Source organism: Lithobates pipiens, unplaced genomic scaffold (assembly GCF_037356315.1).
Source record: "Lithobates pipiens isolate NorthernLeopardFrog02 unplaced genomic scaffold, aLitPip1_a1.2 Scaffold_22, whole genome shotgun sequence".
Lineage (NCBI taxonomy): Eukaryota > Metazoa > Chordata > Amphibia > Anura > Ranidae > Lithobates > Lithobates pipiens.
This window is the reverse complement of record NW_027507784.1, coordinates 53,728,469-53,754,951: the sequence shown is the minus strand read 5'-3', so window position 1 is coordinate 53,754,951 and position 26,483 is coordinate 53,728,469. Positions and strand designations below refer to the sequence as shown.

General features: G+C 44.3%; 1 protein-coding gene across 2 annotated transcripts in view; it reads left to right on the top strand.

Annotated features, from left to right (window-relative positions):
• The window catches only part of TANK (TRAF family member associated NFKB activator), a 149,087-nt gene that overhangs the window by 40,582 nt on the left and 82,022 nt on the right, over nt 1-26,483 (top strand). For both annotated transcript variants that reach the window (XM_077447592.1, XM_077447591.1), the window contains exons 2-3: nt 14,503-14,594; nt 14,687-14,836. In XM_077447592.1, coding sequence (XP_077303718.1) covers nt 14,738-14,836 — 99 coding nt within the window. In that variant the 5' untranslated portion in view covers nt 14,503-14,594; nt 14,687-14,737. The remainder of the gene's footprint in view (nt 1-14,502; nt 14,595-14,686; nt 14,837-26,483) is intronic.

The window sequence follows — 26,483 nt, the reverse complement described above, 5'->3', positions numbered from 1 at the left end:
AAGATTTATGGGAGTGTCGTCCTATAGGGTAATGGAGGCGGGACTAAACCCACACGTAGGCTGCCATGGAGTCCATCAGGAAAGGAAAATTACGGTAAGTATTTGACATAAATTTTCAGTTTTTCCTTTCGTAAATAACCCCCTATGTGTCAGTGCATATAGAGGCATTTACAGGCGTTTAGAGGCAGAAAAAATAAACAGGGCCGGTGCTTCCTGAGGAGGAGGATTCCAGAGTTAAAAACTGCTTGCCGTGTCTAAACGCACTTTAGCACCAGGCGCATCAAGCCAATGGAATGAATGAACACCTAAGCACTCGATGCACCTAAACACATTTGCAAAACACAGCTCTAAGTAAGCAAGGCCCATGAAGACATGGATGAGCGAATTAAAGGAGGAGGAACTTGACCAGCCCGAACAGAGTCCTGACCTCAACCTGATAGAACACCTTTGGGATGAATTAAAGTGGAAAATGCCAGTCTTTCTCGTCCACATCAGTGCCTGACCTCAAAGGCTCTTCTGAAAGAATGGTCAAACGTTCCCATAGACACACTCCTAAACCTTGTGGACAGCCTTCCCAGAAGAGTTGAAGCTGTTATAGCTGCAAAGGGTGGGCCAACTCAATATTGAACTCTACGGACTAAGACTGGGATGCCATTAAAGTGTGTGTGCATGTAAAGGCAGGCGTCACAGTACTTTTGGTAATATAGTGTATAGCCTCCTCCTGACCACCCACCTAAAACCATATCTAAAATCATAGAGTCTTCGGGGATTTTACAAGTGTTTACATGCCTTAAATTGGTTGTAAACCCCATTCATGAAATTTGAGTCCCGTGTCTTTCTGCTGCTCCGTTCTTTTGTTATCAGGATGATAACTCCTGACAAGTTCTCTGATAAAAGCAGCTGAACACTTGTGTTGGGGTGGGTGATATGAATAGATTAGCACCTTTGCCTGGGGGGTGCCTTTCCCCCAATCAGCTGTCACACAGTGTATTCCCAGACTCCACACCCACCGCTGGAACAGGAAGAAAAAAAATTCTAACACAATGTTCACTTTCTAAAAAATATAGCAAGATGAAGACAGTAGATATACCTGTAAAACTTATGTAGGGAGATTTGTTTCATCCCTGTGTATCATCTGGGACTGTTCCCTTCAGTGGGTATAGATAGGAAAGGGTTTACAAACACCTCTGCTGCCTTACCTGTTTAAGAAAGCGATAGAGATAGAGATAGAGATAGATAGATAGATATATCTCTATCTATCTATCTCTCTATATATAGTAATGTGATCTGGCTCCCCTATGTCAGTCAGTGGCAGCTGCAGGGGAGAGGAAGAAACACTCGACAGATGGGCTAAAAGAGCCTATGGATGACGTCGCCACACCCAGGCATTCCAGTTTTTGCAGAGCGTTCTCTCCTCTCCCCTGCAGATTCCGCTGACTGACACAGAAGATCATGTGACCTGGCCAGAGCAGATCACCCAGAGTGAATGTAGCATTTTCACTGGATGAATAGCTATGTTTTTTTTTTTTTCCCCCCAATACACCTCCAAGTCTTTTATAGTTGCTTACCTGTTTATTTCAGTCACCCAGTTACTTGCTACACAACACTGTTTAGATCAGGGGTAGGGAACCCCCGTCACGGGTGCAGCAAGCGGCAAGCAAAGCCTCTTTTGCCAGCACTCGACTCTCTCCCCGTCGGCAGACCAATGCAGGGAAGTGTCAGTGAGACACTAATGCGTTCCAATTTCAGAATTCCCCACACTGCACTGCACTGAGGGGGAGGCACTGCGCCCCCACACATCTTAAAAGATGGGAAACATTGTTTGGTTCTTTAACGTTGCTGTAGCTGTGATCCTCAGCTTTTGTGATGGGGAAGCTCTTGGGTACAGTTCTGCTGGGGGGGGGGGGGGGGGGTCCCTGTTTCCAGGAGGAGGACTGTCATTATCCACTGCTAAGCCTGCTAGCCCCATCCACCATCTGGAGGAAGATGACTCCCTTGGGGTTGCTACTACCAATCTCAGAAAGAAGGGATTTCACTGATTGAGAGAAAACACAATCGGGTGTCAGTTTGTGGAATTACTGTTGCGCTTCTGGGAATTTTGTTGAAATTATTCCTGAACCTTTGCGTCACTTACTACTGAACCCTCCCCGGCACTCTGTGTCCCTTTAAGCCAGAGCCAGTATTCAGCGCAATGAAAATCGCACCCAACTTTTGCTGCCGTACAGTGGTGGGGCAGATGAGCAGATAAGTTCAGTGTTAGGACAGATGAGAAGATGGTTCAGTGGTGAGGCAGAAGAGCATGGGGGCACGGCAGTGGAGCAGATGTGCAAGGAGGAACAGTGGTGGGGCAGATGTACAGGGGGTTACAGTGGTGGTGGGGAAGAGCAGGGTGGTACAGTGGTGGTGGGGAAGAGCAGGGTGGTACAGTGGTGGTGGGGAAGAGCAGGGTGGTACAGTGGTGGTGGGGAAGAGCAGGGTGGTACAGTGGTGGTGGGGAAGAGCAGGGTGGTACAGTGGTGGTGGGGAAGAGCAGGGTGGTACAGTGGTGGTGGGGAAGAGCAGGGTGGTACAGAGGTGGGGGCGTAAGAGCAGGGTGGTACAGAGGTGGGGGCGTAAGAGCAGGGTGGTACAGAGGTGGGGGCGTAAGAGCAGGGTGGTACAGAGGTGGGGGCGTAAGAGCAGGGTGGTACAGAGGTGGGGGCGTAAGAGCAGGGTGGTACAGTGATCTGAGGTGGGAAGGTGCAGGAATTGGGGCTGATCTGGGGCGTGAGAGTGCAGGATGTTGATTTCTCACTACTAAAGCAGTTTACAGCATCTACTTTTCGTGATTGAGAGTGTGAAGTTGTCATTTTTTTTTTTTTTTTTTTTTGTTATAAAATTGTCACTCTCAATTTCTTTGAAAATATTTTTCAGCACACTGTGCTCAAAAGGTTGCCTACCCAGAGGGTCTAGAGCAGTGATGGCGAACCTTGGCACCCCAGATGTTTTGGAACTACATTTCCCATGATGCTCCACTACACTGCAGAGTGCCAGAGCATCATGGGAAATGTAGTTCCAAAACATCTGGTGTGCCAAGGTTCGCCATCACTGGTCTAGAGGGTCAGCGACACGCTATCCTATGATTGTATGTTTCACTTTCATTTTTGTTTTGTTTTTGGTGCTTCATATTTAGTAACCACTTGTGTTCACACTAAACACTTTAGGTGGGATTTGATGAGTAAAACGGAAAGCTTTGTGCTGAGTGCAGAAGTGTCAGAGGGTAGTTTTTGCAAAGATGTGTTCAAAATTGTGTCCCATACAGAGTCCTTCTTCAGAACTAATATGGTTGCTACGTACTAGATCAGCTTTTCTAAACCTTTTCACTCCAGAGGAAACCTTGAATTGAATTCTCAGATCTTGGTGAATCTCTGCTATAACCAATTTATTTGGAGTCAGTGGGGGGGAATCCCCCCCTTGCATTGGTGATCATTAGGAAGGATGCAACCCTTACAGTGGTGGTCAAAATGCCGCCCCTACGAACAGCTAAAAAAAGATAGTTGGGTCGTGCTGTTGGATTTGCCAAGTACGGATAGACCTGAATAAAAGGAAGACGCTGTCAGATGGGAGGTAAGTCGGCCACGGCTCAAAGAACCACTAGCAACCTCTGGAGGAATTCCACTGGAGTAATCAGTTAAGGACCAGGCCTATTTTTCAAACTTGCTGTTAAAATCTTCTTTTTTTTTTTGCTAGAAAATTACTTTGAAAAAAATTTATATAATATTTGGGGGTTCTGACGCCCTAGAGAATAAAATGGCGGTAGTTTCAAATACTTGATCACGCCATATTTGCGCAGTGGCCTTACAAATGCAATTTTTTTTTGGTAAAATATCCACTTTTTTTAAATAAAAAAAATAAGAAAACGGTAAAGTTAGCCCAAATTTTTTTTTTTATATTGTGAGAGATAATGTTACGCCGAATAAATTGATAACCAACATGTCACGCTTCAAAATTGCGCCCACTCGTTGAATGGCGACAGACTTTGACTCACAAAAATCTTCATAGGCGACGTTTAAAAATTTCTACAGGTTACCAGTGTTGAGTTACAGAGGAGGTCTTTTGCTAGAATTATTGCTCTTGTTCTAATGATTGCAGCGATACCTCACATGTGTGGTTTAAATAGTGTTTAGGTATGTGTTTGTGACTTAAATATGCGTTTGCTTCTCCGCATGAGCACAGCGGGATGGGAGCTTTCAATTTTTTTTATTTTTTACTATCCCTTTTTTAAATAAAAAAAAATGGATCACTTTTCCTATTACAAGGAATGTAAACATCAAAAACTGTCTTGTCTTAACTTGTTTGTCACTTTTTTTTTTTTTTTTTTTTATGAAATGGTAGGGGTACCAATTCACACAGGGGGGATCTGTGGGTCCCCTTGTTAAAGGGGGGCCTCCAGATTCCGATAAGCCCCGTGCCCGCAGACCACCACAACCACTGGGCAAGGGTTGTGGGGATGAGGCCCTTCTCCCCATCAACATGGGGACAAGGTGCTTTGAGGGGCTACCTCAAAGCACCCTCCCAATGTTGAGGGCATGTGGCCTGGTACAGTTCGGGGGGGGGCGGTCTCTTGTCCCCCCCCCTCTTTACCTGCGGCCTGCCAGGTTGTGTGCTCGGATAAGGGTCTGGTATGGATTTTTGAGGGGGACCCCGTGCCATTTTTAAAAAAAAATTGGTGCGGGGTTCCCCTTAATATCCATACCAGACTTGAAGGGCCTGGTATGAAATTTAGGGGGACCCCCACACATTTAAAAAAAAAAAAAAAAAAAACATTTTGGTTCGGGGTTCCCCTGTGGGGAAAGCCCCATGCCGTTTTTATCATTGAACTTTTATGTGTATTGTGGACCGACAATTCATTATAGCCGCGAGTAGTTTTAAATTACTTTTTTTTTTTCCTTTAGAAATGTAATTTTGCTGTCAAACTGTTCTAAACACGGGGGACATGCGCCCCTTTACAGACATACTATAGACTCCCCCCTTTTACGAAATTTTAAGGAATATTACACTTTCATTGTTTGTTTCACTTTAAGCATTATTAAAATCACTGCTCCCGAAAAAACAGCAGTTTTTTTTAAAACTTTTTTTTTTTTTTTTTTTTTTTTTTAATTGATGTCCCCTGGGGCAAGAGCCAGGTCCCCAAACACTTTTTATGACAATACCAGGCATATAAGCCTTTAAAATTATCACTTTGGATTATTCATGTTCATGTCCCATAGACTTTAAAGGTGTTCGTGTGTTTGAACAAATTGTTTGCCTGTTCGAATGTTCTGGTGCAAACGGGGGGGGGTGGGGGGGGGGGATGTGCTCATTCCTAATCCCAATCATGTTTGAAGCCATTTACTGTTGACTGCCTCACTACCTCTTCTGGTATTTTATTCCAATCCTCAACTACCCTTTTAGTAAAATAATACTTTCTAAAATTAGTTCTCTCCAGTTAGTTTGAGATCATGTCCCCGTGTTCTTGATTTTGGTTTCGTATTTAGAAAATTTCCTTCCTGAACCTTATTCACCCCCCTGATGTATTTAAAGGTTTCAGTCATGCCTTCCCTTTCACTTCTTTCCTCCAGATTGTACATATTAAAGCGGAGTTCCAGTCAGCTGTGGAAAAAAATAAGTCGGCAGCTAATAAAAACTGTAGCTGCTGACTTTTAATAAACAGCCACTCGCCTGTCCCAGGATCCAGCGGTGGGCTTACCCCAGTTGGTCTCACCTGCTGTCTTCGGTCCCTGGCACCAGCATCTTCACTATGGGCACCCGGCTTTCACAGCTTGCGGCTTCACAGCAGGGTGCCCACTGCACATCGTGAATGGTGGATGCAGTCTTCTGGGACCTGTCGGTGCCCCAGAATACTGCAGGGGGGAGGAGCGGTCAGAACGGAAGTGGGAAGCAGCGGGTTCTTGTAAAAATCGGATACTTGACCCACCTGCCGTCTCCTCAAAAGTGCCAATTTTTCAAGCGGAGCATCCTTAAAGTGCCACTTGCCCTTTTGGGTGAAGCTTCACTTTAATTGTGTAAAGTTGCTCTCACCATGTGACTTTCTGCAAAGTTACAATTTTAGTGTCTGATTACTGCTGGGAAAGACTGGGGAAATGCTTCCTCTTGCTTGCAGCTGATTGGATTCTCCTCTTCCTAAACGTAGACCCTAGACTGGAGCTACAGGATGGCTTTTTAACCACTTGCCGCCCGCCCTATAGGGAATTGACGGCGGCAAAGTGGTTTCATAATCCTAACCGGACGTCATATGACGTGATTAGGATTATGAGCCGCTGCGCGCCCCCGGGGACGCGCATCGCGGCGATCGTTGTTGCGGGGTGTCAGTCTGACACCCGGCAACTACGATCTCGGTAAAGAGTCTCCGACGGAGACTCTTTACCATGTGATCAGCCGTGTCCAATCACGGCTGATCACAGTGTAAATGGGAAGAGCCGGTGATCGGCTTTCCCTCACTCGCGTCTGTCAGACGCGAGTAGAGGAGAGCCGATCGGCTGCTCCTCTGACAGGGGGGGTCTGTGCTGATCGATTATCAGCACAGCCCCCCCGAGGATGCCCACACTGGACCACCAGGGACACCACTAGACCACCAGGGAAAAGGTAATAAAATCCATAATCCTCCCTAGACCACCAGGGATGCCAGTCAGCACAATGGGTGCCAATCAGTGCCCATAATGGATGCCAATCAGTGCCCACAATGGGCATCACTGATTGGCATGCATTATTGTTTAGCACTGGCATCCATTACTATAACACCGATGCCGCCTATGAGTGCCCACCTGTGCCGCCTATGAGTGCCCACCTGTGCCGCCTATGAGTGCCCACCTGTGCCGCCTATGAGTGCCCACCTGTGCCGCCTATGAGTGCCCACCTGTGCCGCCTATGAGTGCCCACCTGTGCCGCCTATGAGTGCCCACCCGTGCCGCCCATCCGTGCCGCCCATCCGTGCCAGCTATCAGTGCCAATTTGTGCCACCTATCAGTGTCCGTCCGTGTCGCCCATCCGTGTCGCCCATCCGTGTCGCCCATCAGTGCCGCCTATCAGTGCCACTTCATTGGTGCCCATCAGTGTAGCCCCATCAGTGCCCATCAGTGAAGGAGAAAACGTACTTATTTACAAAGTTTTGAAACTGAAACAAAAAAAAACATTTTTTTTTTCAAAATTTTCGGTATTTTTTTATTTGTAGCGCAAAAAATAAAAACCGTAGAGGTGATCAAATACCACCAAAAGAAAGCTCTATTTGTGAGAAAAAAATGATAAAAATTTCATTTGGATACAGTGTAGCATGACCGCGCAATTGTCATTCAAAGTGCGACAGCGCTGAAAGCTCAAAATTGGTCTGGGCAGGAAGGTGTTTAAGTGCCCTGTATTGAAGTGGTTAATGGTTCTTTGTGAAAACAATGCTGTTATCTTGTGACATGTCAGGAGTTTATGCAGACTTAAGCCCCATACACACTATCCGATTTTCTGCAGATTTGTGTCTTCAGATTTACCAAAACCATATAATATGAGGTCAAACCTTAAAGCCGCGTACACACGATAGGATTTTCCAACAACAGCTTGTTGTTGGAAAGTCTGACTGAGTGTATGCTCCATAGAACATTTGTGTATGCTCCATAGGACAGTTGTTGGAATTTCCGCCAACGAATGTTTGAGAGCAGGTTCTCAAATTTTCATACAAAACTTGTGGGAAATTCTGAGCGTGTGTACACAATTCCGACGCACAAAAGTCTACGCATGCTTGGAATCAAGCAGAAGAGCCCCACTGGCTATTGAATTTTTCTCGGCTTGTTGTACGTGTTGTATGTCACTGCCTTCTTGACGTTTGGAATTTCCGACAACATTTGTGTGACCGTGTGTAAGCAAGAGAAGTTTTAGCCAACATCGGTCAGAAAAAAATCCACGGTTTTGTTGTCAGAATGTCCGATCGTCTGTACGCGGCATAAGAGTTTCAATTTGTATGCAATCAGGCAGGCCCTTGCACTACATGGTTTTGGTAATTCTGAAGACAAAAATCTGCAGAAAATCTAATAGTGTGTATGGGGCTTTAGGCTGGGTTCAGATGCATCTAATTTGCATGACATGCAAGTGTGACTGGCTCTTGATAGAGCCGGTTCACACATGTCTGGGATGGCTGTGGTGCAGATGCCAAAAGGGTCATGTGCGGTTTTGGGGTTCAGGTGTGAATTCAGGCAAATATTTGAGCCTGAATCGCACCTGAACCAGTGAACAGACACACATCGGACCCCAGGCTGGAACCCGAGGCCGCACATTGGTGAACTTGGCCTAAAGTTACAAAAATAATCTGCTGACGGCTGTACACAGGATTGTCAAACGAGTATATTTCTGCACTTGGGTGTCACAGATCAGTGACGGGCTGGGCCTGTATGCTGGTGATTGTACATCTCAGCCAGGGATGTGCGCCCATAGACACAGATATCCAAGATTGTTCCTCTGTCCCTGTATACAACATGTAAATCCTCAGATGTGCAATTGTACGCAAACACTCTAACTGCTACATTTATAAGACCGCTTATTCTGTTGAAAAATTAAAAGCTTGGTGCACACTAACTATTATTTATTTATTTTTTGTTCAACCCAGCAGGCTGAAGGAAAAAAAAAAAACAGAAGAGCTCAGGAGGAGCTGTTGTACCAACAATCCGTTGTTAGTACAGCGATCTCCCCCACTAAGCTTTTGTGTTCTGACAGGGAGGCCCCCCACCAGAACACACCGGTCAGCACTCTCAGCCATTGGCTAAGAGTGCTGATCAGATGCCGACCGGCAGACCTTTTTTGCTTATGCCCCTTTCCAGGCTGCTGTACACACGGGCCAAACGTCAGCCAGTTTCTATACAACCGCCTCCTATTCACCCTGTGTGTACGGTCCTTTTACTGGCCAGATCACCAGGTGAAAAATAAAGAAAAAAGAGCCTAAAAAAAGAAAACTAAGACAGCCATCACATTCAAGAATTGCTAAGCTGCACTATAATAAAGGTTTGCTTTTGGATTTAATACTGATTTCAGTTTGGATCTAGTATTTCAGCTGAATATTTGACATCCAGGTGAAGCAGAAACCGGATTATTCTTGCGTCATTTATGACACCTGTATATTCCTTATGCAATGTTGGTAGCAGGAACATCGCCTTTGCTCTCTCCTGGATTTATGACTCATCCATCATTTTGCTATATGGCGGGCGGGAAGTGGCATGGCTTTTTACAAAAAAAAAAAAAAACAATTTATACTCCCCTAGGTGAATGCAGCATCGATCCGACAAGGTCCTTGAGCACCCCCCATCCCCCAAGAGCTGTGAGCAAGTTCAGACGCAAAGGTTGCAGTTTCTGCCCCCCCTTTTTTTTTTTTTGCACTCCTTCCTGCTGGAGAGCCCAAGGTGACAGCCTCTCCTGCTTACCCTTTCCTCTGGCCCTAGGCAGAAATGAGAAATGCCCTTTATTTACAGGTATGAGGAACATGCCAATTGCCAGGGTGGGAGACAGACACATTAAAGAGGGGTGCAGGTTGAGCTGACCGGTGGGTGGCGGGGATGGGAGGGTGGTGTGGAGATACTAGTGGTATAGAACTGGCCTGCATTAACTCGGGGTGCGGCCTCCCGGGTGGTTCTGATCCCCGGGCCATAGCGGCGGTTGCCTGGAGGTTATGGGGGGTGGGATGTTGGGGTGGTTTTAACTGCAGCACGACCAACGAAGCTCTAATGTATATCTGTACACTGTATAATATCTGTGTCTGTGATTTGACTGCTGTGTTGCTTTTATTGTATTATTTGCTGTATGACCTGTTGATCTGGTCCACCAATAAACTTGTTGTTTCAAAAAAAGAGGGGTGCAGGTTATTTTTCTCACCGCTCCAGTAGGAAGAGTGGCAGGGAAAGTGAGTATAATGCCACGTACACACGACTAGACTTTTCAACGGACTAGGCCCTACAGTTTTCCTGACGGACTTTCAGCGGAGTTCCGACGAACTTTCCGAACTAACGGACTTGGCCACACACAATCACACCAAAGTCTGACGGACTCTAGCGTGATGACGAACTACTGGACTAGAATAAGGAAGTTCATAGCCAGTAGCCAATAGCTGCCCCAAGCGACGGTTTTAGTCTGTCGGACTAGCATACAGACGAACTGATTTTTTCGACCGGACTCGAGTCCGTCGGAAAGATTTGAAAGATGTTTTATTTCTAGGTCCGTCTGACTTTTGGGGGAAAAAAAGTCAGCTGGAGCCCACAAACGATCGTAATATCCGATGGATTCATTCCGTTGGACCTAGTCCGTCAAAGTCCGGTCGTGTGTACGCGGCATAAGTGGTTTGGGGGAAGCGGGTGCCCTATCAAGACTAGTGGACACTATGCCCTGAATTAGTAAAGTGACAGTTCTCTTTACAGGAGGGCTGTTTTTAGAGTTAAAGTGGAACTAAATCCTCCTAACCTTTACACCAGTGGTTCTCAACACTGTCGTCAAGTACCCACAACAGGCCATGTTTTTGGGACTTTCTCTGTAGCACTGACCCCCCGAAGGAGCGGCTGTTTTTTTCTGGGCTTACCGATTACCTCCTCCAGCTCATAACTCGTCGTTCTTGACTAAGGGTTCCCAGGGTTGATGGCCCAGTAACTGCAGAGGCCACACTTGAATTCCTTTTTAGGGTTTTTATTTGGATAAAACAGTTGAACAGAACTCGATCTCTCAGTTAGGAATAGAGGGTATAAGGATGAAGTATAGCTCAGGTTCTTTGGAACTGCTAACTTCAATAAAATTCTCTCTTTACATAATCCAGGGAATAGCCACTCGCAAATGGATTCTTTAACCATTGGATAAACCCTTGTTTTTGGATACTAGCAGCCAACAAGTAAATTTAGCTTGGCAAAGTCTCTGCCACAGACTTGGTTGAAAACTTAGTTGCAAACGGAAGGATAGAGGTAGAACTTTCTTACTGTTCCAGTATCTTGCAGCCGGTCCAGCAATACCGTAAAAAATGCGGATTCAATTAGTGTCCTTAACAGCTCAGCTTCCAGGCTCTTGCCGAGTAGCCAGCCTCGTGCGTGGCCCTCTTACTGAAGAGTCCTCCCCTGGTCGCGTGTAGAGTTGCTGGGCCTCTCCAAACCCGAGACGGCACCGGAAACACCTTAGAATCCTCCTTCCAGTTACTGTGCCTCGGACTAGCCAGTTTTGAGGCTCGGAAATGGATGGATCCGCACCCCAGGCCATGAGGGCCTCTGGGGGCTGCTCAGGAGGACCAGAACCATGGAGTCAGCAACAACTTCCGGACCGGAACCCAGAACTACGTGACTTTGGCACCTTAATTACCCTCTCCTGGAATTCACAGCGAAACAAACGCGCCCACTGATTGGCTCTGAGAGAGAGATTGGTACTCAGTGCGTCCAACCAGACTTCGTTGTAATGCCTCTCACAGGTGCAAACCCCACCTATGACCAGGCAGAACCTGTGCAAGATAAAGGAAAACCTGGAAACATGGCCTGCTGGGGGGTACTTGAGTAGAGGGTTGAGAACCACTGTATTACAAGATGGAATGGTTTAATGGCTTCTGGCTGTTCTTCTGCTACCAAGGTGCTGCACATGTGATCAACTATGACACCAATCATTTTGAAGGCTTGACAGTTCAGCATGGCCTCATGCACAAGAAGTTTAAAAGAAAAAAAAAAAAAAAGGTGCTGCCAGGAAAAAGCCGTTGTTTGCCCTAAAATTCACATTTAGTGTGTTTTTTACAAAAAAAAAAAATGTGTTTCTAGGCCTTTGCGATAATATCGTGTGATGTAAAATATCTGAACTACCACAATTTTATTCTGTAGGGTGTCTGCCTTCAAAAAAAAAAAAATAATTCTGGGTTTTGTGTAATTCTTCAGGCCTAAAACGATTTTTTTAAACATGCGTGCAAAATAACCCTCTGCAAAAATGGCTCTAGCTGCGAAAGGGTTAATATACAATATGTGTAACACACACACACACACACACACACACACACACACACACACACACACACACACACACACACACACAACCACCACCACATAGCTTCATGTCTGACTCCTACTTAAAATACCCTGTATTCCTACGTCTGGGTTATCTATCATATATAGTCAGTTAGACATTAATGGCTGTGTTGAATTATTTTGAGGGGACCGTACAGCAAATGTACACTGTTATACAAGCTGTACACTCACTACTTTACATTGTAGCAAAGTGTAATTTCTTCAGTGTTGTCACATGAAAAGATATAATGCAATATTTACCGAAATATGAGGGGTGCCCATCTAATAGTTTTTGAAACTATCGATTCCCCCTGCTGATACCACTGCTTATGGAAGAGAATTCTACATCCTTACCGCTTTGACAGTAAAGAACCCTCTACGCAGTTTAAGGCCTGGTTCACACCTATACAGGTTACATATTGCATTTTTCAATACACGTTTTTAATCTATTGAAGTCTATGAAACCAAAAACCAGAAAAGTCCCAGGTCCTTTCCATAAAATGTACAGATGTGAACATGACCCATAGGAAACCATGTTAAATGGACTGTAGTGTGTTTCTGCACAACTGAAAACGCATTAAAAAATGCATAGGTGTGACCCGGGCCTAAGGGTTAACAGCTTCTCTTCTAATTTTAGTGAATGGCCGCGGGTCTTTTTCAAATTCCCTAACACGGAACAGTTTGTTCCCCATGCTAAGGTCACCAGTACAGTATTTGTACATTCATATCATATCCCCTCTCAAGCGTCTCCTCTCCAGAGAGAGTAAGTACAATGCTTGTAGTCTTTCCTCATAACTGAGATCCTCCAGACCTTTTATTAGCTTTGTTGACCTTCTCTGGAGACTTTCCAGTTCCAGCACATACTTCCTAAGGGCTGATGCCCAGAACTGTACGGCATACTCAAGATGCGGCCGGACCAGAGACTTGTAGAGTGGGAAAATTATCATTTTATCTCTGGAGTTAATCCCCTTTTTAATACATCTGATCCGCCAGACGGATGTAAAATAGGACCACCAGCCTCCTGTGTCTTTTGTGGACAGGATCGGATTGGATAGCAGTAGACATCGGCGGCCATGTCACCGCTGACATCTGGCGCTCCATAGAGGAGACTGCAAGGTTCGATCAGGTCCACCTGAAATACTGACAGACGGACCTGATCGGAAAGCCCATGTGGAAGGGCCCGAAGTGCTCTTAATCGAGACAAGTACACTTTATAGAGGGATATGCATAGTTCATATTTTCTGTCTGAGGTTTACAACCACTTTAAAGAGGAAGTAAACCCTGATGGGTTTACTTCTTCTTTGTCTCCCTGCAAAGGTAAAGCATAATGGGCTACTATGCATCACATAGTAGCCCATTATGTGTCACTTACCTGACACAGGAGCCAGCGATGTCACCTGTAGCACGGTTCATCCATCTTCTTCCAGGTATCACTGCTCCGGCCACTCACAGCGCCGGAGCAGCGATGACGCCGTTCCCGCACATGCGCATGGGAGCCGCCACTAATGGCATATCACCATTAGCAGTGGCATGCTGCTAACGGCGATGGTGCGCCTGCGCGCCGCTGTCTACGGCGCATTCGTGGTAAACAGCGGTGCCTGTCTTTTTGTAAATATCTCCTAATCCGTGTAGGTTAAAGAGGAAGTAAACCCTGATGGGTTTACTTCCTCTTTTTTTCCCTGCAAAGGTAAAGCATAATGGACTACTATGCATCGCATAGTAGCTCATTATGTGTCACTTACCTGACACAGGAGCCAGCGAAGTCGCCGCTGTCCCCTGTAGTCCGCCGCATCCATGTTGCTTGTGGCGTCTCACAGCTCCGACGAATCACAGCGATGACGTCACTCCCGCGCATGCGCACGGGAGTCGCGCCTCGCAGCTCCGCCGCTGTCATACGGCGAAGCCGCGATGACGTCACTCCCGCGCATGCGCACGGGAGTCGACAAATTTGGCAAATCCATTCTTGGATTTGCCGCATTTAGTGCACATGCGCGCCGCTGTCTACGGCGCATGCGCCGTAGACAGCGGTGCCCATTTTCGGGCAAATATCTCCTAAACCATATAGGTTTAGGAGATATTGCTTGGACCTACAGGTAAGCCTTAATCTAGGCTTACCTATAGGTCCAAGTTGTTTGGAAGGGTTTACTTCCTCTTTAAGGAGATATTTCTTGGACCTACAGGTAAACCTTAATCTAGGCTTAGCTGTAGGTCAAAGTGCTTTGTAAGGGTTTACAGCCACTTTAAATTAACTTTTTTCAGAATTCTTTATTTTTCTTTGTCTCTGGCCCTGTTGATATTTCCATTGGTTGTCATGGGTAATGTCTACACAATAGAGTCCCCTCGTTGGCTGCTTGAACCAATTTCTGGTAGGTTTAAATGATTGGCCATGTTGGTAAATAAGGTTGGCTTTTTGTTCTTGGATAATGAAAGCCATAATATACTTCGCTTGTCTTATCGATCTTCATTCTAATTCCTGTAGGTGGAAGTATATTGCTAAACCTCCCAAGAATGACGTGATTGAGCAAGACACTGAGCAGAGCAGTTGGGGAAACAATTCTTTGTAATTTTCAGGTAACTATTTTGATGGTGATGTAATCCTGATTATGTACTGTGAGTGATCCTATGATTCAGGTAGGTTTTCATTATTTTCTGTCTTTTTGAAGGTTGCAGTTATTATCCACACCCTTTTTAGTGATGATACAGAACTGGGAAATATGGATAAAAGCCAAGGAGATCAGCTTAACAGAGCCTACGAAGCATATCGTCAGGCATGTATGGATAAAGAGCGCTACAAAAAAGAACTACAGCAAAAGGTAAATGGTCACCGCCAGCGACTTGAAACGTGGGCCAGACTTTCACATTTCTCACGCTGAGTTCTTGATGGAATGAGTTGCCTGAACACAATGCAAAATAGGATTCATTTCCAATTTGGCATGCTTGCCATGTTCTTGAAGAAAAGGGACTCTCGCTGCATATCCTTTTTCAGTCTCCGTTTTTTCCTTTTTATTTTACATCTGAGTTCAGGAAACTAATTTAAAGTGACGCTGTTGTCTACCAAAAAAATAAAAATAAAATTGAACCACAAGTCCCAGCACTTAGTTCATGGCGTTGGTAATAAATGACAGACTTTATCAAGCCCTTACATAGGTCTTGTATTGCATCTCACCGTGGTATTAATAACATCCACTGCTCAAACCCTGAAGAAGGGGGGGTGCCTTTTCCTGAAACGTGTTGGATGTACTTGATGCTTTTTTCTGACCTTTTTATTCCTACTCCAGAGTTTGTCTGCTGAGCGCTCCTTTTGTAACGTTCGGTACATGGTCCACATACACTATACCTTCATCATGTATATATGGATTGGGATCTTGCTGGTAGAATATGGTATGTTTGACCAATCAATTCAGCAGGAATCCCAGCAGTGAGAAGGTGAAAGTGTCACTTAGCTTTTAATACAATAAATGAGAAGGAGAGCAGAATGTAGACTATTTGAGGAAGATTTACTACATGGTTACAAACACAAAAGACACAAGGCCATCTAGTTCAACCAATAGAAGGGGGGGGGGGGGAGTGTGTGTGTGTGTGTGTGTGTGTGTGTGTGTGTGTGTGTGTGTGTGTGTGTGTATATATGTGTATATATATATATATATATATATATAATATAAAAATAAATATTACACACACACACTCCTATACCCACAGTTGATCTGGAGGAAGGCAAATAAAAAAACAATAAAGCATGATACAATTTGCTCCAGCATGGTGAAAAATTCCTTCCTGAGTGGTTTCCCCCAAGAGGCAATCAGATATTCCCTGAATCCAATTTTTTTTTTTTTTTCTTTTTTTTGAACTCTGAATCAACTTTACCAATAAATATTAGTATCCTTTTTATATTATGTCTATCTAGCAAAGAATCCAGGCATTTATTAACCACTTTCAGACCGGACCAATTTGCTGGTCAAAGACCAGACCACTTTTTGCGATTCCGCACTGCGTCGCTTTAACTGACAATTGCGCGGTCGTGCGACGTGGCTCCCAAACAAAATTGACGTCCTTTTTTTCCCACAATGGAGCTTTCTTTTGGTGGTATTTGATCACCCCTGCAGTTTTTATTTTTTGCGCTATAAACAAAAATAGAGCGTCAATTTTGAAAAAAACGCATTATTTTTTACTTTTTGTTATAATAAATATCCCCTAAAAATATATAAAATAACATTTTTTTTCCCTCAGTTTAGGCCGATACGTATTCTTCTACATATTTTTGGTAAAAAAATCGCAATAAGCTATTATTGATTGGATTGCGCAAAAGTTATAGCGTTTACAAAATAGGGATAGTTTTATAGCATTTTTATTAATAATTTTTTTTTTTTTTTTTTTTTTTTTTTTACTAGTAATGGCGGCGATCAGCGATTTTTTTTTTTTTTTTTTTTTTTTTTTTTTTTTTTTTTTTTTTTTTTTTACTAGTAATGGCGGCGATCAGCGATTTTTTTTTTTTTTTTTTTTTTTTAATTTTTTTTTTTTTATTGTGACTGCGACATTGTGGGGGACCCATCGGACATTTTTGACACATTTTTGGGACCATTGTCATTTATACAGTAATCACTGCTATATAAATGCAGTGATTTCTGTGTAAATGACACTGGCAGTGAAGAGGTTAACCAGTGGGTGGCAGTGTAGGGGTTAAGTGTTCCTAGGGGTGTGTTACTAACTGTGGGGGGGGTTGGGCTTTCATTTAGTGAACACTGATCTCTGCTCCAATCACATGGAGCAGAGATCAGCGTCACTAGTTGCTAGGCAGAATGGAGAAATGCTGTTTACTCGGCATTTCCTCCATTCGGCCGCTCCGTGAGACGATCGCGGGGATGCCCGCGGCGATCGAGTCCACGGGTCCCGCGACCGGACTCACGGGGGTCCCGACCAGCGCGGGAGCGCGCCGCTGGCGGCGCGCTCCCGATGGCAGGGCGGCATTGAATATTGGACGTACATGTACGCCAATATGCCTGCCCGTGCCATTCTGTCGACGTAAATCGTCGTGCGCTGGTCGGGAAGTGGTTAAAACAATCTACTGAGTTGGTGAGAACCAGCTCTTGAGGGAGTCTATTCCACATTTTCACAGCTCTTACTGTGAATAAAATCTCTTTTCCTGTAGATGTAAAGAGTGGCCCCTTGTCCTCTGTGATGATCTTAAAGTGAATAACTCAACACCAAGATCACTATATCGACCCCTGTGTATTTATACATGGTGATCATACCCCCCTTATCTCTTCTTCTCAAGAGAGAATAAATGTAGTTCCTCTAATCTTTGCTCATAGCTGAGCTCCTCCATGCCTCTTCTCAGTTTGGTTGCCTTTCTCTGCATTTTCTCCAGTTCCCCAATTGTCTTTTTTGAGAACTGGTGCTCAAAACCGAACTGCATATTCTAGATGAGGTATTACTAATGATTTGTTCAGGGGCAAAATGATATCTTGACTTCTCCAGTCTGGATCTCTCTTAATACAAGAGGATTTTGTTCGCTTTGGAAACTGCAGCTTGGCATTGCATGTGATTATTAAGCTTGTGATCTACCAGAACACCCAGATTCTTCTCCAACATTGACTCCCCCAGCTGTTCTCCTCCTAGTGTGTAGGATGCGTGCATGTTTCTAGTCCCCACATGCAGAACTATAAAACTGGTTACTACAGCTGCTCCAGATTCTGTGTGCACCAATCGGCTTCTAGCTTTTATTTTTAAAGCCAGGAGCCGATGATGTGACCAGACTGGAGCGCCCTTATGCCCCGTACACACGATTGGATTTTCCAACAACAAATGTTGGATGTAGGCTTGTTGTCGGAAAGTCCGACCGTGTATATGCTCCATAGAACATTTGTTGTCGGAATTTCCGCCAACAAATGTTTGAGATCAGGTTCTCAAATTTTCCAACAACAAAACTTGTTGTCGGAAATTCTGAGCGTCTGTACACTATTCCGAAGCACCAAAATCCACGCATGTGTGGAATCGAGCATAAGAGCCACACTAGCTATTGAACTTAATTTTTCTCGGCTCGTTGTACGTGTTGTTCGTCATCACATTCTTGATGTTTGGAATTTCCGACAACCTTTGTGTGACCGTGTGTATGCAAGACAAGTTTGAGCCAACATCCTTCGGAAAAAAATCCACAATTTTTTTGCTGGAAAATCCTATTGTGTGTACAGAGCTTTAGAGTAGGTAAATATAGATCTTTTTCCTCTACAGGCTAGTTAGTATAGGACTTAGAATGGGGGCAGAAGCAGCTTTAGGCCCCTTTTACACATGCTGTCCGATCAGGTCCACCTGTTAGTTTTTCAGGTGGACCTGATTGGACGCTCCATTCACCTTTATGGATCGACGGATGTCAGCTGTGACGTGTCCGCTGACATCTGCCAATATCCCTTCCAATCCTCACTGCCAAATCCCAATGGGTCCTAGTTTCCATCCATCTGGTGGATCGGATCAATACGGAAAGGCGGATCCGTTTTTCATTTGATCTCCCCATAGAGAACTGGGCTCTGACAGGTCTGTCTAAGCACAGTGAGCAGAGACAGACCCGTCCTCTGCCTAATCAGTGGGGATCAGAGGATCAATCTCCCACTAACCAAGCAGAATCTGTCAAAACGGACGTGCCTCGTGTGAAAGGGGCCTAAGGGATTAGAGGTCTGTTTTAATGCATTCTTTGCATTCTTTACTCCTGTGAGGAGGGAGTGGGGGTGTGGCTTACCTGTGCTGTGTGTATCTATGGGTGCACACAGCCCAGCTGGGCAGCGCTCAAACACACGCATGTCTCCTTAACACCTGGCTTGCTACAGGAGACACCTAGTGGAGGGAGATGCTAATAGCATTGGCAGGGACTGTGAAAGGAAAAAAGCAACCTTTTTATGCGCAATATTGCTGAGCAGTAAGTAAACGCTTCTTTTTTTTTTTTTTTTTATAAAGAAAAAAAATAGCCTTCAGTATTTATTCAGCCTTGCTAACTATGTAACTATATTACTTTAAATGGTGTGTGTGTGTGTGTGTGTGTGTGTGTGTGTGTGTGTAGGGGGGGTTATTTATTTATTTTACTACAAGTGGCCTAAGTACCTGAATTTGACTTGGTATGAGCCTCTTGCAGTCTACTGGAGGGAAGAACCGCGCAAGGAACCATCAGGTGTGCTAAACTGTAAAGAGCATGCCGATTGGAAGAGCAAACCGAGAAATAAGTTAATTGGTGTGCTGTTTCTCATTGCACTGTCCAGTCACAGGGCAGGGGTGGTGGGGAGACCTGCAAGTTAAATTGAAACTGCAGTAGAGAGTGATCAAGTTTGCTCTCTGAGAGGGAGCTGTATTGTGGGGCAGAGCTGTGTAATTCTCAGGACTGGATGTGCAGAAATAGAAATCATTTGACATAGTTTATAGCGGTTTCCCTGGAATTCGGCTTTATTATCCTTAAAAATGATCTTGTTGGTACCCAGGGAGAATCCAGACACCTACAACCTAGTATCCTTGCTTTTGTTGCTTTTCTAGGGATATGACACCTCCTATAAAATAATTGTCTCCTTGTCTCACAAGTTTATAATTTTCAGTGTAATCATTTTATTATATGTTAATCCCATTTTTTTATGTCATCACTTAAGAGCTGCTGGGTGTAATGGAAATTTGGCTTATGTATTGAGAAATAGTACGGCATGTCCTGACATTGCTGTAAAACAAGCATTAGGCAGACAGTGTGATGCAAGTGAGGCCAGATAATTAATGGCTACGTCTCTTCTAAGTAATTTTCTGGCATAAAATGTTTGATTTTAACATGTGTGAAAAATGAAAAAATTGACCCGGACAGCATCTTCCTTTTACCCTCTCACCTCTCTGTATTTTAACCATTCGCCTCCCTTATCCTGCACAATAACCATCTCCATCCTCCCACTCTGTGTGACCTGTAAGTTATCTGCTTCACTAACTCCTCTTTGTGCATGATCTGTACATTAATGATCCATTATCCAGCTCCAGGTTTTAACCATCTCCATGGCGGCACATTTCTTCATTTCCTAAAAATTGTGGCAAAAATTGGGTAATTTTTGGGTGTGTATGCACTGTTTTCCGGCAATATTATTTTTCATATTTTATAACAGTAAGTTGCATTTTTTTTTTTTTTTTTTAATATAGTAAAAATAGAAAAAACTCAGTGGCTTTAAATGCCACCAAGAGAAATCTATATCTGTCTCAAGAGTGATATAAAATGAATTTGTGTATGGTGTTGCGTGTTCAAGTAAATGCAATTGCAGTACTGAAAACGGAAAAATGTTCTGGAAATGAAGGGGGGGGGGGGGGGAAATAGACTGGCACTAAGAGGGCTTACACACCGAGCCGCCCGGGCACCGGCGGTAAAGCGGCGTTATTTTTTGCGTTGCTTTGCCGTCATTTTAGCAGCGCTAAATACAGAAAGGCTTCTTCACAGTAAGAGCTGTGAAAATGGTGAATGGACTCCCTAAAGAGCTGGTTCCGTCCAGCTCAGTAGATTGCTTTAAAAAAAGGTCTGGATTCTTTCCTAACTGTACATAATATAACTAGATACCAACATTTCTAGGTAAAGTTGATCCTGGCAATATCCGATTGCCTCTTGGGGGATCAGGAAGATGTTTTTTTTCCCCCTGCTGGAGCAAATTTGTTCATGCTTTTTTTTTGCTTTCCTCTGGATCAACTGTGGTTATGGGGTTGTGTATATAGGATTGTAAAAAAAAAAAAAAAAAAAAGAGGTTTGCGACTCATTAGTGCACAGTCTGTATTCTAGCAATGTGAGGACATTAAAGTCTAACTTGCTGCTGTATCATGACTCTACTAGCTGTGGTTCAACCAGATCAAAGGAATTTCGCAGCTCCAGACCACCGCTCCCACTGTAAACATGTATTTTGTCCTTTAGTCATATAGCCACTGCTAGACGCCATTGTCATTTCATATCTGTAATGGAGGTTTACCAGGTCTAGTGTGTGTTCTGTGGTTGGGGCCCTATCTGTTTTCCATAATCTTGTTATGTTCAGTCTGGCTGCCAATAGAATGTGTGTAAGCTCATTTCTGGCATGTTGAGGTATTGGATCTATAGTGAGGTTTAGGAGTGCTAAATCAGGTGCTGGGGGTGCTGATTTGATATATCCTATATGATATGGAAGATATTTTTCCAATAGGCTTGTATGTTTGCACTTCCACATTATGTGGAATATATCACCCTTGGCTGAGTTACATCTCCAGCACGTGTCGGGAACATTTGAGCTAAACTATGCCAGCTTTGATGGGGTTAGATACCATCTAAGGGTCAGTTTTTGGGTGAGTTCCCATAGCATAGAGCATTTAGTGGCCTTGTAGATAGATTGCAATGATCGTTGCCATTGGTGGTCTGTGTACTCTCGGCCCGAGTCATTTTCCCAATGGTTGTGGGTGGCTGTCTTAGTGAATTGGAGTTTTTGGTGTAACATATTGTAAAATAGAGATATTCCTTTAGTTTTGTGAGATGTGTTAGTTGGGTGCTCCCAGGCTTTCGGTGTACCGTGTATAGGGGTAGTTGGATTTTCCCAAGGCAGTGTTTGACCAGACGTAGGTAAAGAAATCTGTTTGAGGTAATTTAAATTCTCTCTGTAGGAGTGGGATGGTTTTTATTCAGGAATCTTGGAGTAGGTTATGAATCGTTAGGATTCCATGTCTGGGCCAGTGGGTCAGGGATAAATCCGGGAAATAGATGATGGAGAGCTTCGATTGGGATTTGTATTTGTGGAATTGTGGGATATTTAGAGCTTTCGTGGATCAGGGTTTGCCATGCTTTAGCCAAGGCTATCATGGTGAGGGCTAGTGCTGAGGATAATTTGGTTCTTAAGGGTGTGCTCATTAACCACCCTTTTAAGATTGGGGCGTATCAGTGATAGGTTTTCAATATCTCTCCATAGCTTGGTAGGGCATTGCTGGAACCGTTCAGCAATTTGGTCTAATAATGTCGGCTGTATAGTAGTCTTCAAAGTCAATAGTTCCTGATCCACCTGCTAATTTATGCTTCATAAGTTTAGCGTGAGCGCATCTGGGTTTAGATCCTTTCCATATACGTTTATTGAATAAGGTTTGGAGAGACTTATGCCGGCCATACACGGTTCGAATTTCGAAAGAATTTTCTTTCGAAAATCGTATCTAAGAATTTTCGTATGAATTTCGCACCATTAGTGGGCTGCAGCAACAGCCGATTTTCGTGCGGAAATAAAATTTGAGGAATCGGACATGTTAGAAATTTTTAGAAAAACAAACGATTTTCTAATCAATGATGGGAGAATCGTGCGAGAAACGTAAGAAAATGTACGGAGATAAAAGAAAATTTACGGAGAGAAAAGAAGATTCCCAGCCAAGAAAATTATTTTCTGTAGCAACATGAGGTGAAATTGAAGGCTTGGTCGGCCGAATTTCGAAAATCAATGGTAGCGTCATCGGATCACAAAAAAAAACAAATTTTCAGATTTTTGAAAAGAAAATTCGTTCGAAATTCGACCGTGTATGGCCTGCATTAAAGTAGTATTTGGGTATGGAGATGGGGAGGGTCCTGAATAGGTAGAGAATTTGTGGAAGATGAAGCATTTTAAATGCTGCAAGTCTACCAGACCACCATAATTCATGTTTGAGTATGGATTGAGTTTCTGTTTGCAGCTTGGTAAGGAGAGGTTTATAGTGCCATGATGGCTTTAAAAATGTGATCTCTAAAACCAAATTTAAGGAGCACTTTTTGTAGATGTAACCAATGGACCCTATCAGATGCCTTCTCTGTGTCTAGAAAAAGCAGCAGAGCGGGCATTCAGTATGGAGTATCAGGTTGATCATATGTCTCGCAGCATCTGGTGCTTGTCCCCCCTTAGTGAACCAGGCCTGATCTAAATGTATGAGATCTGGCATTATCCCTAGCAGGCTTCTAGCAATGGTTTTAGCATAAATCTTTACATCTAGATTTAAAAGGGATATGGGTCGGAAGTTTTGAGGGGAGGTGGTTCCTTCCCTGGTTTCGGGAGTGTAACAATAATAGTGTTCAATGTTTCCTTAGCGGATGTGGAAAAGGAGGCAGCGTTTGCAAAATTGCATCAGGTATGGGATTAGTTGGCTGGAGCATTGTTGGTAGTATTCCCCTGTCAAGCCATCTGGCCCTGGGGTTTTCTCTAATGGTAGAGATCATATTGTTGCAAGAATTTCCTGCTCAGCGAAGGGTTCATTCAGGGAGGTTAGTTGCATTTCAGTCCGTTTTGGAGAGTGTAATTTGTTGCAGGAATGCGTCAATGTCTTCATGTGAGGGTTGTGACGTGGGTTGGGTCCCGTTTTATGTTATAGAGGTCACTGAAGTAGTCGCTAAATGCATCGGCTATATCTTGAGGATTAGTCAATTTCTGTTTAGAGTGGGGATGAAATAGGTGGGTCCTCCTAGTCTTGGCCCCTTTCCCTTTCAGGCATTGTGCCAATTTTTTCCCTGCTTTATTAGAGGTAGAGTATGAGGTGGCTTTAATTTTGCTCAAAGGAATTGAGGAGCAGTGTCCTCATTTCCTGTCGTAGTGCTAACAATTGAGCCAGGTGAGTCGGGTTTCGATTGGATTTATGGAGGGTCTCAATGTGTGCAATTTGTGAGGTCAATATGCTTTTTACATAGGGAACTGAGTTTCATTATGACACCTCGAATGACAGCTTTATGCGCATTACACGCCATGGTGGGGTATCCCACCAAACCAATGTTAAGGTCAAAATACTCTTTCATGTGCTCCTTAATTTCTTGAGAATGGGATGGATGTTGCAGTATATAGTTGGCTCGCCAGAGAAATGTATTCCGCTGGCGCTCATTGTCATTGATAGAGATTGTGATTGGAGCATGGTCTGACCACGCCAGGGTGTGAATTACAGATGTGCTGATTTTTTTTTTTTTTTTTTTGTAATAACCATTTGTCTCTAATTAACATGTCTATTTTCGAGTAAGATTTATGGTGTGGAGAGAAATACCGTATATACTCGAGTATAGGCCGACCCGAGTATAAGCCGAGGCCCCCAATTTACCCCCAAAAAACTGGGAAACTTATTGACTTGTGTATAAGCCGAGGGTGAGACGTCCCTGTGTCCCGTCCGTCCCTGTGTCCGTCCCTGTGTCCCGTCCGTCCCTGTGTCCCGTCCGTCCCTGTGCTGTGCTGTCCGTCCATCCCTGCCTACCTGTGCCAATCTGCAGCCTCTGTGTGCCACGCTCTCCTCCTGGCAGACGGCGGCCATTCCTCTGTTCAAAAGCCGTGCCTCCCTCTCTGTGATAGGCGGGACACTCAATTTCCCAGCAGTCAGTGTTCCGCCTATCACGGACATCCTCTCATCCTCGTCCATAGTATGAGAATGAGCGGATGTCCGTGATAGGCGGAACACTGACTGCTGGGAAATTGAGTGTTCCGCCTATCACAGAGAGGGAGGCGTGGCTTTTGAATAGTAGAATGGCCGCCGTCTGTCTGCTCGACACGCTGATCGGGCAGGCAGACGGCGATGACTCGAGTATAAGCCGAGGGGGGCACTTTCAGCCTCAAAAAAGAGGCTGAAAATCTCGGCTTATACTCGAGTATATACGGTAAGTGTAATATTTTTCTGATCCATGATGACATCGCCAAACATCAAATAAATCCTGTGATATGATGAATTGTTTCAGGGGAGACTCTCTCCTCTTTGCTGAGGTGGTGTCCATATGCATGTCCACTACCGAGTTGAAGTCTCCACACACAAGTAGGTGGTCTTGCCTGACTTGAGGTTTGCGTACGATTTTTCCGGATGAAGTTCATCTGCTGGATGTTGGGGGGCATACACATTTAGCAACGTGTATTTGATTTTGTTGAGGGTACAGAGTAGAATTAAGTATCTACTGTGGGAGTTAGAAATCTCTTCTATCGGGTGACAGTCTGTGTTGTTTTTTTATAGCTCTGAGGACTCTTAAATGTGTACGTAGCATGGTAGACATGGGAGTATTTTTTTGTTGGAACAAAGGGTAGCTGACTTGGGCATTAAGACCACTTTCACACTGAGGCGCTTTTCAGGTACTTTCACGCTAAAAACAGAGCCCAAAAAGCTCACGAAAACGTATTTCCATTAAAATCAATGAACGCTTTCACACTGGGGAAGTTTGCTGGCAGGGCTGTGAAAAACTCCCCTCTCCATTGAAATGAATGGAAAGCTCTTCAAAAGCGCTCAGTGTTTTTACTGGCAGTTTAGAAGCGCCTCAGTGTGAAAGTGGTCTAATAAGTGTGTCTCTTGGACACAGATGAAGTTGCTGTGGAGTCTTTCTGCTGTGTGCCATAGGGATTGTCTTTTAGCCGGGTGGTTTAATCCTTTGGCATTTATTGATAGAATGTTAATTGGCATGTCTAGTTCCATGTGGTGTGAGATGTGAAAAATTTAACCGGTAAACACTTATGCCGCGTACACATGTCTGGTTTTTCCATCAGAATAAACTCTGGCAGTTTTTCCAATGGAGTTCCGCTGAAACTGTCTTGCCTACATGCGATCACGCCGAAGTCCAATCGTCTAGAATGCAGTGACGTACAACGGGACTAGAAAAAGGACGTTCCGTAGCCAATAGCTGCCCATGCGTTGTTTTTGGTCCATCGGACCAGCATACAGATGAACGGTTTTCTCGATGGGGATTGATTCCGTCTGAAAGATTTAAAACATGTTCTATTTCTAGGTCCGTCAGAATTTTAGAAAAAAATAGTCAGATGAGGCATACACATTACACACGATTGGTATATATCCGATGAAAATATTCTGTCTGACTTTTTCTGCCGGAAAGTCCAACCGTGTGTACACGGCATTACAGTTAGTCGTTTAGCAGGCGTGTGGTAGAGAAGGTTATTTAACCAGAGGTTGCGATTCCACTGGGTGGGAGGATCTGCAGTACTATGAGCTTAGAACTGGAGCTGTGAAAAAAGGCAACAAGTCAGAACAACTGAATAAACAGGTATATTGTTGAAAACTTTCCACTTCGGTGCTGAATGAGCACCAAATGAATAAATGCAGCGTGAACGAACAAAAGAAAGCTGAAGTCAGCAAAGCCGATATAGGGGGGAAACAGTAACTGAGGAAGACTGAGTATTGAACAGTGAATGGTGAATAGTGAGGGAGAAGCTTCATTGGCGATGTAAGCCTTGTTTGGTCAGGTCGTGTTCTGTGGTTGGGGCCCCATGGTACCTTGGTAACAGAGAGATTGCGATGTTTTACAATGTTGTAGAGGAGGGGCTGCAGTTGCGGGGGGTTCCAGGATGATGCCCCCTTCGTGCAGAAGATGCATTCCTTTCTACAAGTCACCAATTACATGGGTGGTGCCATTCTTTGTGATGAGGAGAGTCGCAGGGTAGCGCCACTTGTATAGTATTTTGTGGTTGTAGAGGCCCTTATTGAGGGGGTTCAGGTTGTAGCATGTATTTGGAGAGGTCAGGGTAGTGGTGATTTAGA